Source organism: Phyllobates terribilis, unplaced genomic scaffold (assembly GCF_046119375.1).
Source record: "Phyllobates terribilis strain yellow unplaced genomic scaffold, ASM4611937v1 Scaffold_5__5_contigs__length_657084704, whole genome shotgun sequence".
NCBI classification, from domain to species: domain Eukaryota; kingdom Metazoa; phylum Chordata; class Amphibia; order Anura; family Dendrobatidae; genus Phyllobates; species Phyllobates terribilis.
In genome coordinates, this window is record NW_027362765.1 from 491,452,079 (window position 1) to 491,468,637 (window position 16,559).

Genomic DNA, 16,559 nt, shown 5'->3' on the forward strand with positions numbered 1-16,559 from the left:
AAGTGGGGTTCTGCCGGTACTCCCAAGCTGTCTGAGGAAGGACTGAACCCCTGCCCGGTGAACGCAGTGCGACGTGGGAGGCTTGCACCTGTACAGTGCACCTGTGGACTGTCTAAAAGAACTGTGAGTAAAATCTTGGATGACTGCACTGTACTGCCTCCGACCCTTCTTTCACCGGCGCCATTTCTCTCCCTGCACCACAACGCCCAGCACAGCCTGCATCGTTTACACTGCCCTGAGGCTTGCTCCACCTGTGGGAAGCCGTTCCATCCCAAGCTGCCCTAACACCTGCTGCAGTGCTGGTGATCTTCACCAGGTACCACAGGTGGCGTCACGAACTGTCCCTAACAATTATATCCCCCTTTTTGCACTGACCGCCCTGGGTCACGGACCGGGCCAGCCACCGTGATATCCCCTGCAAGCAGCCATAAGGCCCGGCTGCCGAGTACCCCACGGCCCTGGGGGCGAGTCATAGAAATATCTAACAGCAACAGAAGGCAGAATTGGAATGGAGCCTCTTGTGCTATATGCACTGCAGTCTGCTATATACCCTGCCTGCCTGCCTATATACACTGCCTGCCTGATATCTCTGCAGATGGATTAGTTAGTCCTCAAAAGGACTGTTTGTTAAGATGGATATGTGTAATGTATGGTTTTTCTCCCTACACTACCTAATACACAAGCAAATCTCTCCCTGACATAGCAGCACCTCTCCCTACACTGCCTGATTCCGGAGTGACTGTGACGAACAAGGCGGCGCCAGGTCTGATATAGACCTGATGATGCTGTGCGGCCAGCCAATCACTGTAATGCCACAACCAACATGGCTACGGCATTACAGTGAGTGGCTGGCAATCCCTGCATATTGATTGGCGCTCTAAAGAGCGCCAAACATGCAGGGAGGGGACCCGAGCTCCCGCCGAGCAACCCCGGAAATACTCGGCGAGCGCCGAGCACCTCGAGTAGTGAGATGCTCGGGCGAGCACCGAGCAGTAGCGAGCACACTCGCTCATCACTATCTAGAACAGCAGAGAGACCAGTCGGCCCCAGAAACAGATGCTTCATCAGCTGCAGATCAGGAGAATCTACCCTCTGCTAGCGGTGAATCTGTCATACCCATGGTGAGTCAAAGAAGTCGTAGCAGACTACCAAGCCTATCGGTGTTACCTCAGACTAACCGTAGTGTAGTCCACACTGAGCCCACCACACCAGCGGTAGACACTAGAGACCCGAGTAGGTCATTGGCAACAAATGTACTGCATAGATCAACCTGAAGTACCATAGGTCAGCTCCCTGACCGTTATAGGGACTAAAAAGTAGTAAAATAATAGTATATGTTATATAGTTGTAATCGTTAAGTAATCCTGAATGTAGTTATTAAATTTATGGACAAATGAACCACTGGACTAGGTGTGGTCAGGACAATGTGGAATAAAGTTGATTGTTGGCCTTGAAAATAAACCGCAGGCGTGGCTGAAAACCAGGCCCACCAACAGAGTGCCCTGAAGCCACGCCCAGGGACGATACACGAAGTGGATTAAGGCGGTTCTCACCAACCAACCTTCAGATATCCGGAAAAAAGACAATTCCCGGATTGTGCCGTAAAGACTAAGTGCCGCAGTGACTGCTACCAATTTTTGTTGGGTTTTTGTGATTTTTGCTTTTTGAGACTTTGTAAACTATTTGTAATGTGAATTGTTATTGTTGTTAATTGTTCAATTCAAAAAGGTGTCCTCAGTCCAGGAGTACTGAATTTAACTAGGGGGGAATGTGGCACCCCAGGGGTCCAGTTACCACAGTGGCATTGCCTCCCTCACAAGGGGTGATGCCATGCCTGGAAGCAAGGAGGGGTTCCCTAATCAGGTTTACCAGCATACAACACTTTCCTGGCTCCAGACCAGAAAGGGGAGCTCCACCCCTTCAAACTGGAATCTGGAGGCAGGGTTAGAAAGAGTAAGAGTTAGTTGAGAGGAGTTGAAGACAGGACAGCGACGAGGAAGGACCTGGGGAGGGGAGCTGTGTACAAGTTCGCACCAGAGGAGAGAAGCGCAGAAGAACAGGACACCGGAGTCCGAGGTTGTGGGGCACTGAAGGCCCAGCAGCAGAAACCAGAGGGCAGGAGACTGCAGGTCCCCTGGCCCCATCAGACGCCCGGCGACACTACAGCACCATAGGGCCCAGCACCACCACGTGGGAGCAACACATAAGGAAGGCCTGAGCTGCCTGCCATATGGCTGAGGAACAAACGTTTTACTCAGGGACGAGGGCCACAGCATAGCTACAAGCAGCAGGGCCAAAGAGATTAGCGCAGAGGGAAGGCCTACAACTTCAGCTGGCAAGGTGGATGCCTAACTTGCTCTTTGGGCATCACTATATGCGATCTCCTCTTGCCCAGCTTAAAGTGGACTGGGCGAGAGGCCCGAATCTATAAATGGAAAAGTGAACAGCTCTTCGAAGTGTTCAAGTGTGGATTCATTTGTCTCCGGGCAATTGGCATGGTGGGAGGAAGAAGGATCAGGGTGAGGAATATGCAGTCCAGACTCACGGCTACTGAGACTTGACCGTGTGGAAGACAGGGTGGTGATGGTGGTGGCTAAGTGACTGGAAGCATTATCCGCTATCCAACCAATAACCTTTTCACACTGCTCTGTGTTCAATAGTGGTGTTCTGCGGTCCCCTATTAATTGGGACAGGAAGATCAGGCGAGAAGATGTGGGTGTTTGTTGTGGCACAATTTCAGCTTGCCCACGGCCTCATCCTCTGCATGCACCATCACCATCACGTCCAGTTCCCCGTCCCTTGCCACGCACCTTGCCCATTTTAAATGGAGGACAATATTTTCCACGTTCACTACAAATGGCTGAATTTGAACTGCAGTGATATGTGTGACGGAAAACCACAGTTTTAAATAGCTGGCCTTTAGGTTACTATTTTTCACAGCGACCTGGTGTCAATAACTTCACTGACACATTGCAACAAAATTTACATGGCGGTCACTTTGAGCTGACGAAATTGTTCGTCATATCTAAGCCAACCCTGACCTCAGTAAACTCTATACACTTCCCCAATCGCGTCCATATAACAAAAAAGGGCAGAACAATTTTCTGGGGCCTTCTCACCTATCATGCTAGCCAGGATAGCAAATGCCTGGAGCCAGTTAGTTAAAGTTCTTGGAATCAGTCTATATCTCCTTTTGTCTTCATCCTCCTTCTTTGAGTCATCCTTTCTAAACCTATCCAAATTAAAATGCTCAAGCAGCAGAAGAGAAAAAATATCAATATATTCCCCTTTCCATATCTTCTCCCTCACTTCCTGCTTCAAGTGTGCCCCTATTGGCCCTTCAAAACTAACGTATACCTCTTCTTTTGCCTCGTCAGCCAAGCGCACTGATTCATCTTTATCTTTCCCTGTCCCTTGGTCCTGTACGGGTGCCCCCTCCCCTGCTCCAATAGATGCAGATGGGCCCGTGCTAAGATTCTGAGGCAGATCCTGGTTTTGTGCCCCCCCGTTAACACTAATAGATACATTCTGCGCCCCAGCATTAGCCTCACTGACACAGCCGCACCCAAATTTCCCAACCAAGCTGCTATAGGGGATGCTCCCCCTTGTGTTCCCCCCGATCCCATTAATAATGCTATATCCCTCAACTCACTCAATAATAGTTCCAAGCCTTCGCCAACCTTCCCTCTCCCCCTCCCAGAGATAACCCCTTAACCCACAATTCTTGGAGCAGTTAACAAAGGACTATTAGTTAATGCTTGAGACACCTCACCTAACTGCCTGGGTGCTGTGTTCCCAGCAGCTGGATACCCGGAATCCTGCAGATGTCCTTCTTGATCCGTGCTGTGAGATGAATCCTCCCTCAGCCCGACTGAGCTGGATGAGGAGTTGGAAAAAGTAAAGGGCATTCCTATATGCGATGCTGTAAGCGATGTGGGACCTTGAACAGGACCAGCCGGCTGCTGCCCGCGTTGGATGACTCTAGATTCCTCCCTGACCCCAGGGCTTATGATTTGTTGCCCCTAGCAACCGCCCTGTGACATTGTGCCCTGAGAAGGGGCCGGCGCAGCAGCAAGCTGGCCGAGAGATGGACGTTGCGCACTTACAGCGGCCGATGACGCTGTGTTGTGTGCGGGGCTAGCCGCACGCTACCCGCTGCCCTCACCGTGTCGAAGGGCCCTGCGCTCAGACCCCCGTCCTCTTACCTGCTGCGACTGATGGCGCTGAGTGGGTCCAGCTCCAGTCAGGAGGCCCACCGCATTCGCTCCAGGACCCCTGTGGTAAGATGACGTCATAGGGGGCGGGGATGCCTCACCTCGTTGTAGGCCCCGCCAGATGGGAGGATTCCTCCCGGATCGCGAGCGGTGAGCCACAGGGTGAACGGGCTGCGCTACGATCCGGAGGGTCCCCGGAGGGGCTCATATTGCAACGCTGGGCCCTGGGGGTGACTTCAGGACTAAGGCACGCTGGAGGCCTAGTCCTCCGCGGCCGGCGTCCTACCTGAGGTAGGGAAGCAGCACCGGCACCCTGCAGCAGACCTTGCCTGTAGCCATTGCTCCCCAAGGGAACCTGCAGCAGACCTGGGCTGCTGGATCAAAGTGTTCAAGGACTCCATGAATATACTGGGGATATAAAAACTGCGGTAGGAGATTCAGTCCCAGTCGGTGGCCAGCTAAAATGGTGGCCAGTTGGCACATAAACAGGGTATTTATAAGGTCACCTCCTACCCCAGCACCCACCTCCCTTTGCTTAATCTATAACCCTCCTCCATAAACCATTAACCCACACTATGCCCTATAAACCCTGGCTCTTTCTAATTTCCTAACCCTGTCATGACGGCCTTCCCTTAGGCCAGGGGCCTTGTCCGGCCTTTTCTTTCTTATTGGCAGATGTCTTCGTATTTTTTTTTTGTTTGTCATGACCCTGACCATTGTCATTGTCACCATTTTTCTTTTCCCACACATCCTTTGTTCAGCTAGATTTAAATAAAAGAAATTTATAACCACAATTCTCCTCAAAAAGAGGCAACTAAGAATGCTAGGTAAACACAAAAAAATAATGTCAACGAGTAGCAATATTTGTGTGACATTTATGTACATCAAATTAGACTAATAAAACAGGTTTGCAAAAAATTATTGGTACTGTTTGACAATCACACTTTGTCAGGGAGTCTTAGAGTTAAATGTTTTTCTTTCTTTCAGAATTATTGGTGGCTGGTTTCTGTAAATGCAAAAAAAAATATGTGAATGAATTGCAGCAATTTTATTTTTAAACACACAATGCTGTGCAGACAAACACACACTCTCTGTTCATGTTGTTTAGTATTTTATGCCAATGTCTCCCCATCTCTGTGGTTTAGTTGTTACTTCCACTCACTATCCAGTTTCACCACAAAATGGTTGCTGCATTTCCTGCTTCTGCTTTTATACAGGCTGACAATACCTCCGGATTGACTGTGCTAATGTAATGTGATAGCTGCAAGGCACTGAATCTTGTATGGCTGAAGCAATCTTCTGCAATGTGTAACATTTTTGTTTTTTGGGGTTTGTTTTTACAGCATTCATCATATAGTAAAAATGAATTTCCCAACTCAATAGGATCACAAAGATTCCAAACTTGCAGAATTTTTTTCTATTTAAGCGATGAAAAAGAAATTAAGATGTTTGTAAAAAAAAATTAATTTGGATTTGTGTTGTTATTTCCTGAGACCCATAATGTTTTTATTTTTCTGTCGATTGAGCTATGTGAAGGCTTGTATTTTGCATGGCAAGCAGACAGATTTATTGATACCAATTTGGGGTACAATCAATGTCTTGATCGGTTTTCTGGCATTTTGATTTTATTTATTCATTGCGTTGTCTACCATTTGGGCTAATTATTTTTTATAAACACCTCAACATTGAAATGGCAACACCAAGAAGGAATAATCATGGAGTTATGGAAATCACATGATCAATAGACATCTTATTGTAAAGATAAAAAAATGGAAACAAGATGTTTAAAAACTTGCCAATTTATTCAGTATCGAGTATGAGCACCACGCAGAAATAGATGCAATTACACACATAGGCATGCTATCCATGACCTATTTAGTGGTTGTCTGAGGAAATTCTGCAACTCTCAATGGCACATGGGCACACAAATCATCAAGTTTACCAACCAATGACGTCCCAGATGTGGTCCCAATAGGGTTCAAGTCCGGAGACGCTGCAGGCCAATTTTAGCATGATTAGTCCATGCAGACTGCTCACAACAGCAACAACAACAGCAACATGTAGTTGTCATTTTGAAAAATGGCTCCTGGGACACTTTGAAGAAATGGCCGTACAACTGGTTCCATGACTAAATCAATGTAACACCGAGTTGTTAATTGCCCACATGGTTTCCAGACCAATCTCCAGCTATTATTGCATCCAAGAGAAAAAAAAGGACTTTTCACTAAAGAGGATAAATCACTATTCCAGCCTCTATTGCTCCATTATACCCTCTGGTTGCCTCTTGGAGACCACGTGGCAATGCCATGAATAGGCCTTCATGAGGAAACGTTGAACTGGAATTGTCTCCTATCGAGCACATCTGGGACATCATAGTTCGACAATTGAAAAGAGATCTGCCAGCAGTGGATCTTGATGATTTGCCCAAGTGCATTCCATGTGGCAGAATATTTTCCAGACAGCCATTAATAACCTGACTAATAGTATCCAAGGCGTGTAATTGTGTCTCATTCTGCGCATGGCATTCGTACTCGATACTGAATAAATCAAGATGTTTTGAAAATGTTGTTTGCATGTTTTCAGGATTGCATACCATGAACAAGTCTATAATAATGCCACTACTACTTTTCCTTCTTGGTGTTGTAATTTCAATGTTGAGAAGTGTATTTTGTTACATCTGACTTTTATGGATGTCGCAATTCCAAAATTTTTTTTTTATTGCTTTATTTTAATGGTGAAAAAGAGGCATGATTCAATTTTTTTAAATTCATCCATTTTGTTACTTTACTTTTTAATCCTCTTACGGGACTTGAATCTGCAATTGTTTGTTCACATACTATATATTGCAATACCATAGTATATAGTGAAAATCACAGTCTCCTATGAGGCTTAACCTGTTGCTGAATTTCGCATGAGAACCAAGATGATAGCGACGGGACCTTCAGCAGATCTCTCTCTCTCTAACCAGGGCTGTGGAGTCGGAGTCGTGGAGTCGGTGTCCATTTTGGTGGAGTCGGTATAAAATGGACCGACTCCAACTCCTAAAATATATAATAAATTGGGTATAGTATTTCAATGCAGTTTGTGGGGAATATGTTTTTCATAAGAATTTGGGAAAGTTATGAAATGTCCTATTCCTGATCTAAGGGTCTAGACTTTTAGCTGAGATGAATCTGTGCTACAGTAAATTTATCACTTAAGGGAGGGAGTCGTGGAGTCAGAGTTGGAATCGATGTCATGGAAATTTAGGATTCGGAGTTGGAGTCGGAGGTTTGGCTTACCGACTCCACAGCCCTGTCTCTAACCCATCGATACCCTGTGATTGTGTCACAAGGGGCCAAGGACAGCCAGTGCAAGTGAGCACCAGAAACTTCAATACTTAAACGCTTTTGTTACAGATTGAGAGTGGCATTTAAATGGTTAATAGTAGCAATCAGAGCTAAGCTCTAATGGCTGTGGTTAGACTGTCACGGGTGTGTCAGAAGAGATAGACAGTCACCCTGCAGTTGGTTGCAGGTGATCTCTATGTTTGTCATTACAGACACCTTCTTAGAGGCTGTCTCTCTAGGACCCAGCGGCTACCTTCCTCTGGCTAATTAACACCCTGGCCTGGGTGTATAAATACCTGCTGTCTGCTAAAGGGAGGTGCCGGCGATACTCACATTACCCCTTGTGCAGACTCGGAGCAAGTGCATTACTTCTTCCTCTCTGGAGCTTTGAGGACGGGTGTTCATCTCTCTGAAGTCGACTAAAGCTAAACTATCTTCCCTTGGTTGTTCCCACTTGTTGTCTTTAGTTGTTAGTGGGGATCGACTGCCACTCATCCCCCTCCCTTCCCTAGCCAAGACCTAACTTCAGGGAAAGACAGGGCGAGGTTCGCGAGCAGCGATTGGTGAAGAACCAATATAGGGACATTAGTGGACACAGGGTGATATTAGATCAGCCTAGGAGGTCTCCCCTTCCCCCTCTCTCTAGAGTCTGGGCTCTCTTTCCCTCTTCCCTTTGTGTTGCACTAAGTCTTTCCCACACCTTGCGTGACATATGTCTTCTGTTGCAAACACAAAAAGAAGCTACACCCTTGTCAGCCACAGATGCTTTGTGGCTGCTACCAGTAAAACGTCTTGTCTGCATGCCATGCATTTCTTTTTCTTTATAGCAAAAGAGGACTAAATTTCCCAGAGGAGCATTGCATGGCGAATAAGCCTCCTTACCTTGACGTGAAAGAGCTGGTGTGTCACTCTCCATAAGGAGAAACGCTACCCCTTAGACCTTTTTCTTTATATGGATAACTCTGACCAGATGACAGCGAATTTTGGATATCCTTCCCCTATCCCCTATTTCACCGAACCTTTAGGGATATACATTTATAGTTACTGAAAGAAAAATGGCAAATGACCTCTAACATTTCAAAGGTAATATTTAATGCCAAAAAAACAGCTCATTTCTGTTGTTTTGTTATGGAATAAGTAGTGCTGAGACGACAGCATGACAGCAGCTCATAAAAGTAAGGCACATTGGAAAGGTGGTAGTAGCATGAAATACTTTAAGAGGATGTGTCTCCACCACTTAAAATAATTGTTACCCAAGAAGTATCAATTCTGGAACATCTTTTTCTCAGAACTCTGCATTGATCTGTTCCTAATTTTCCTTTTAGAAAATGATTTATAAATTGACAACTGGGTGTAACCATTCTCCCTTGTGAAAGGAGTCTGTCCCTACAGAGACTGGCACTGTCAGCGCTGATTGGATAGTATTAGAGTATACAGGGACACACATCCCAGTTTGTAACACCCAAATGTTAATTCATACATTTCTAGGAGGAATAACAGGTGCAATGCAATTTTGGATGTTCTAGAATTGTTCTTTTCATTGAGAATATAGAATTCACTGAAACAGATATTTCAGTTGTGGCGGCAGATCCTTTTTAGAATCTTTATTTCTAGTCATTATTACTCTGAATGGTGCAAATGCCAGCACTGCTTCTTTTCGGGGCCTTATATTTTGTCCCCATTAATGGCAAGATGTATATATGGTGTGACATTAGTTTTTAGATTTCAGTTGTAGTTTCAAAAGTTTGCACAACAATTTTAATGCCTTAAAGCATCCAAAATATAAAATAAAGCAATTTTACTAATAGTCTGGATTAAAGGGAATCTGTCATCAGGTTTTTACCACCTAATCGGAGAGCAGCATAATGTAAAGACAGAGACCCTGATTCCAGCAATGTATCACTTACCAGGCTGTTTAGTATGGTTTTGGCAAAATCACTAATTTATCAGCAGGAGATTTTCCCTAGAGGACTAGGAAACCTGCTGCCAGGTAGTCCTCCATATTCATGAGCTCTGTATAACCCTGGCCGCACCACTGATTGACTGCTTTCTATGTACATGGGCAGAAAGCTGCCAATCAGTGGTGTGTGAGGTTATACAGAGCTCGGCATTAAGAGGACTGGGAGATCTGCAGCAGATAAAACAGCGATTTTATCAAAACTGCAACAAACAGCCCAGTAAGTGACACATCGCTGGAATCAGGCTCTCTGCCCCTACATTATTCTGCTCTCATATGGAGTAGTAAAAAAACTGATTCCGTTTATCCAAGCAGGTTGTTAGGTTGAATATTAAAGCTAGTAGTAGTCACATTGGAATTGTCAGGTTCTGAGTACAGTTAGTGTTTGCCATTCAAATTTATGTTAATATAAAGGTCTAGAGTCCTAGAAGAAGAAGGAGAAGAAGGCCTTTCCAGTAAATGAGACTGATATGTAATTGGTCATTAAAGAGCACTTACGCTCTCATAATAAAGTCTCTACATATATCCAATACCTCCTCATAATAGGAAGATTTTCAAAATTCTATGTAATTGACCCTAATTCCAGTTATTCCACTTATTGATAAATATGTTATTTCCATATAAATAAACATTTTGGGTGAAGTTATTCCTTAAAGGGAATCTGTCAGCAGGTTTTTGCTATTTAATATCTGAGAGCAGCACAAGTTAGGAACGGAAAGCCTGATTCTAAGGATTTGTCACTTATTAGGCTGTGTGCTGTAATTTCAATACATGCAGCATTTTAGCAGCAGATTATCAGTACCTAAGTCTCACGTGCAGGTCAGTCCGACTGATCTTTGTAATCTCAACCACACCACTGATTGGCGGCTTCCTGTGTACACTGTAAATTGTCAGCGAGCTGACAATCAGGGGCTTGGGTTGGGTTACAAAGGGGTTAACATTCTGATCACTGTTACATCTACAACAGAGAAAACAGGGATTCTATTAAAACTGCACCAAACAGCCTAGTAAGTGATACATCGCTGGAATCAGGCTCTCTGCCCCCACATCATGCTGCTCTCATATTACATAGCAAAAACCTGCTGACAGATTCCCTTTAAACTAATCTAATTGTGGAGATTGACTTTAACGTTCTGTGCGGATTAAGTTCATGATATATTTTAATATCGGTAGTTCTTCCGTGTTTTTATACAGTTTCCTGCAAAGACATACATTAGAAAGATAATATTTTGACAGCCATAAGAGGGAACCATCTTATTGTTGACTGTACGTGGTACAATGAAACAGTATGCAGTAAGCTCCCTCTAGTGGTGGCTGCCGGCAGAAAAATGTTGTCTTTTGAAGGAAATTTGGTTCAGTGGTGATGGTGGGGATGCTCTTACGGACACATCTATCAGCATGCAGATCTTTAAGAGCTAAATCAATCGACACCTTTATTTCTTCTATCTGTTGCTACATTCCCATGAAATCAGCATTTTAATTTATATGCAAATAAGGCTTCATGCACACTGGTCAAGCCTCTGCCTCCTGAAGCTGTTTCCATCTCCAAGACCAGCCTCTTTAGGACTCTTTAGGACCAATTGTTTCCCTTTCCAGCAGCAGCCTCTTTAGCTTGATTGATAGCTCCCTGTCTGATTTACTTACCTGACGCCTGATGTCACAAAGACAGTGAGCGATCAATCAAGCTAAGAAGACTAGTTCTGGCTGGAATAAGCCTCAGGAAGCAAAGGCTCGGGAAGTGCTCTGACACGCCCAGGGCACTTAATGACGCATTTGCATATTATTTACAATGTTGATTTATCAGCAATGCAGCAACCCATGCAGTTTGGGGGGATTGATCTTACTTACAGATACCCTTTAAATCTATGTCTTTGCAGGGAATTCAGGACTCCGATTTCTTTAGCAGTTGAAGCTCTGCTTCTTTCTGACACAATCAGCACAGATGGCAAGACACGACATAAAAGGTCTAGATTCACTTTAAAGTATATCCTCCTCAAACATAAAAGATGAAGCGATATCCAGTCTATAAGGCATAGTAGTAATATATTAGGACCAGGGCGCACATTAGGCTTGTGCACTTGTCCACTATTGAAATGGAAAGCAATTCACAGAAAGTAAAGGAGACGTTGGTATAGAATGTCTGCAAAAATTCTCTCTTTGGAAGCAATCACTAATGCCATTTCCAATGCTGTCTTCTGAGTGACGTAGCAAGTTACACCATACATTTTACTCTGCTAACATCTCAATATTTTCTTTTTGAGCCGTCATCATCTTGAAAAAGTAAAAATGTATTTTCCAGTGAGAAAACATTCTTAAATCATCTTCTTTTATTGCATAGAAATAGATCCATCGCACATCCACGTAGGTCTAGCTCACCATGGGATGGCAACTTTAAAATATACTGTAATATCCTAAAAACTACAGTACAGTTTAGCTAAATTTCAAGAATGTTCCTTATAAAGTGCAGCTTTTCTGCATTTGCTATGCAATGAGCATATCGACGAGCAGGTAAATTCTTTCAAATTGTTTGTGCAATTTCTAAAATATTAAGTCTTAGTCTGAAAGATACCGGCTGGGGTTTAAAAATGAAGATTATAATCCAATGTGTTGTTGATTTCTGATTTTCTGCCTGTTCCTAGAAATCCAGGCATCCTGGATCACTGTCCGTGTAGACAGGTTGCTCTAAACCTCCCTGTGGTTACACTCTTCAGTGGCTGCAGAAGTCAGATCTCCATTAGTCCAGATCTCTTGCTTGGTGTCAGATGTGGGCAGAGTCATTGCCAGCCGTTTGCGATTTAACTTTTTTATCAGTTTTGCAAATGCTAATAAAAGGGCACAAAATATCATAGAAAACCCACTTAGAAGGAATGCTGCTGTATAGTTTCCAGTTGTGTCCACCAGCAAACCTGCACAGGGCAAAGAAAGGAGAATTAGAAACCTTTAGAATCAGATTACTAAACGGTATTAATTGAACACTCCATGTAAGATTTATATATCCTGTTATGTCTAGAGATGAGCGAACCTGAACGGTATAGTTCGGGGTTCACAGGTGTCCGGTGCTGAACTCCGGACACACGTTACAGCTTGGGAGTTCGGGGAGGAGAGAGAGACAGAGAGAATTTTTTCAGCTCCAAAGTTTGGGTCCCCAATGATTTCTATGGGGTTCGGGTTGAGGGTCAGTCAAACCCGACGAACCTGAAATTCCACGGGTTCGCTCTTCCCTATGTCTAATGCCGGCTCTTAGGAGCCAGTGTAATATACACTGATTATGTCTTTGGCTTCCTTTGAATAAATTCAAGGAAGCATTATCAGTTTTTCCTAATGTGCTCCTGTAGGGCACATTCAGACGTCCGTGTTGCACGCAAGTATTCCATTTGCAAAAATGTCCATTATGGTCTATGGGGCTGTTCACATGTCAGTGTATTTTTGCACACCGTGTGTTCGTGTAAAAATCATGGACACATGTCCGTTTTTTTCCTGTATCACAGGTGAAAAATACCAGTATATGCCTATGAAAAATACCAATTCAATTCTATGAAAAATACCAATACATGCCTATGAAAAATACCAATACATGGCTATGAAAAATACCAATACATGTCTATGAAAAATACCAATACATGTTGTGAAGGAATGGCACCAGAGGGACCCCACAAAATCCCACCGCTGCCACCAATGTGAAGAATGGCACCAGAGGGACCCCGCAGAATCCCACTGCTGTCACCACTTGTGATGGATCCACGCCCTGCCACCCGCGACAACACAATCACGTCCGACGGATCACGTTACTACGGATCTGCCCTTTGCACCAACGTGACGTTCCGCACCCCCTTGAGGACGCGTAAGGTCAGATTGGTACAGTTCTATACAGACACCCCCTGTCCACACGGGTGCAGGAAGGCACCGGGAGTGAGAAGAGGTGGCCCACTCAGTCATTGACGTGGCATTACACTCACTCACACCCCTGACAGGCTGAGAGGCCCCTTCACTAGCTTCAGTGAAGCAGAACCTTGTCGGCCTGGTAGAACTGCCACCATTTTCTATTAGATATAAGTCCCCGGTCTGTTGACAGGAATTATATCGTGCCAGAAACCCGCCCCGGTAGCATGAGGATTAAGCCAAACAATGGACGTGTGTGCTCGTGGATTGAGATAAAAGAGCAGCTCAAGGTTAAATTATATATTTAATCGCCGAAAGGGCACACTAGACATTACACTATATACATAAGGATTATATATACATAATGGTCAGAGATGCAAACACAATAGTAGTGGTACAAAAGATATAAAGCATTAAGTTATTAAGAGTCATTTACCAGTCAGATGAAAGGCCTGGCTTGCGGCGGAGGGGCTGCCACATGGGAGGCTTGTGGGGCCCTCTCTCTTTGTTGCAGGACTTCTCCCACAAGATCCTCGCAACCTCCCAGGGACAAAGACAATAGAGCCAAGGCTGCTGGAGCTCTTAACCCCTTTGGGTCACTCCCCCTCCTGCCCCCTGGCTGAACCTAAATCTCCACCCCTGGCCTCTCTCCGCTAAAAACTCCAAAAACTAAAATGGGCTATACTTCCTTAACCCTAGAACGCATACCTGGGGCCTCGCAGGCCCGCCCTGTTAATTGTTTTCTATTTTCTGCAAGATTACTTTAGTTAGAAATTTTAAACTCTAGGTATTCCTCAGGTATATAGTTGTTTGTCATTTCCAGTTGTTCATTTATTTTTATGTTACAGGCATTTTCGGTATAACAACTCTTTTTTGAAAATACCCATTTTTATGGTCATGTGTTCTAGGGTTAATGGACTGTCCTAGGGAGACAGTTCTGGTGTCATAGGATCCAGCTGGGCCCCTGCTACGTGTGAATACCAAGCTCTGGGGCCCTGGGGGCTACCGCAAGGCTGTGCCATGTATCTCTCTTTCCCTACACACTGGACTGTGCTGAAAGCCAGGGTGACAACCATCCGGTTCGTGTGTTTCCAAAAATCTATTTGGTGTATCACTGGGATGTATTGTATTAACATAACTCGGTGTTGAATTATAATTGTCTGACACAAAGGACCGCATGGTTTGGGGTCCACACGGGGTCTTCCTGTGCAGCTCCGCAAGGTATTTGTCGCTCCCTGCCTCTTCGCCCCCTCCCTTGCAGAAGTGTCTATGGATCTGTGAAAATCACAGGCATCACATGGATGGGGTTGTCCACTTTTTGTTTCCTTTAACAAATGATTTGGAGACATGATTTTGTAGCACTTGCTGATAGATAAGGTATTACAGGTTCTTCTGCACTTGTTAGTGTAGTTTTCCTAACAAACTGAACAGTTTTTCTGTTCTCAGGGCTGCAGATACTGGAACAGGTGATCAGACCTGTCCATCAGCCTCTTCCAATTGGAAACATCTACTCATTCAGATGTCTGATTTTCACATACGAGTGCTATCTGTGTTTACACTGTGATAGTGTAAGCACTGTGATTAACATGTCCGTGATTTTTCGCGGGCTGAGAGGTCTGTGGAAAATCGCAGAGACATGTCCGATTTTTATCCAAGGGTTGGATCAAAATCGGCAAAGCAAGTCAATGGACACATAAAAAAAAAAAAATCGGACTGCACTTGGATGACATCCAAATGCAGTCCAATTTTCACGGATTGTCAGAAAGGAGAAGGTGGAAAACTTTTTCTTTTTAATTTCTCCACGTATGAGATAAACGGATGACACTTGAACTACACTCTGATCAAGCCCTGATCAAAGTCAGATCAGAATAATAGTTCTGTTTTTCTTGAATGTGGAAAATTCGGAACTGTGAATAAGCCCTATGGGAAAGTGGTTTTCAATTGAAGAGAACTGATGGAAAGATCTGGTCGCATGATCCTCCATCAGCTAAGATTTAGGGAATAGAAGCTGTGTTCACTGGATGGGGAAGGAGCACTAACAAGTTCAGGAGGACATCCTGTAATATTATAGTACTAAGTGCCATAATATCATGTCCCCAACACATTTATTAAACCTACAGTAAGTGGCCAACCTTTTTAAGTGCTTAATTTTTAAGCTTGGTTTACATAATAGTTACTGAGCTCAGGTGTTTCAGCCACATTCATTGCAAAAAGATGCACAAATCAAGCACACAGCCAAGTTATCTTCATAGACTTTGGGCGATTGCAGAAAAAGCCTAAATATTGGAATGCATAGCCAATTTCATCAAAGCAATTTCACCAGAATTCTGCCATAAATTGCTTTGAAAAGTCCCAAATTTGGGCACAACTTGGGAGTTGAACAAAAGTTGTGACTTTTGGCATTTTCACGACAGTTTCTCCAAGTTCAGCCAAAATGGGTGAAGCTGGGTTGCGGCATGGACGTGGCGCCACAGCTGGTCTAATTCATGACCAGTTGTGGTGTTCTTTACGTCAGAAATCTTATTCTAGTCATGGAGGTACAACACTTGTCAGACTCTCCAAATTCATGAAGAGGTGTGCATTTCTCCATGAATCAGGAGCATCTGACTCCACCAAGCCCCCTCATCAAGAACAGCGAGAAAATCATTGGTCTTGACAAACCGGGGCCATAATGTTTACTGGAAAATTTGATAGAGGAGGGATCATGGTATGGGGCTGGTTTTCCGAGGTCAAACTGTTATGTCGAGTAAAGGTTAAATGTTCACCCTAGAGCATGTAAAAAGGCAAATTAAGACAATCGTACGGTTTCGACTTTGTGCCAACAGTATTGGGATGGCTTTTTCCTGTTCCTGTACGACTACTACTTGTGCCAAAATTGAGGCCCATAAAGAATCTCGAGGAGCTTGCACATAGTCCTGACTTCAGCCCAGGGAACAACTTTACAAAGAATTACACTACAACATTGTGAACAAGAAATTCTCGTCCATTACTAGTGATGACCTTACAAATACTCTTTTGGCTAAACGGGTCCAAATTTCCCCATACATGCTCCAAAATGTTGCGGAAAGACTTCCAAGAAGAGTTGAGGCTATGATAGCCACAAAACGCAGGGCAACTCTATATGAATGTTCATGGTTTTTGAATGAGAAGTCTATAAAACTTATATAGGTAGGATGATCA

General features: G+C 44.2%; 1 protein-coding gene across 3 annotated transcripts in view; it reads right to left on the bottom strand.

The window, feature by feature from the left end:
- Positions 1–8,613: 8,613 nt before the first annotated feature.
- Positions 8,614–16,559, bottom strand: part of SLC16A12 (solute carrier family 16 member 12) — a 121,896-nt gene continuing 113,950 nt past the window's right edge. For all 3 annotated transcript variants that reach the window (XM_073685528.1, XM_073685530.1, XM_073685529.1), the window contains one exon: positions 8,614–12,406. In XM_073685528.1, the coding sequence (XP_073541629.1) occupies positions 12,183–12,406 (224 nt within the window). In that variant the 3' untranslated portion in view covers positions 8,614–12,182. The remainder of the gene's footprint in view (positions 12,407–16,559) is intronic.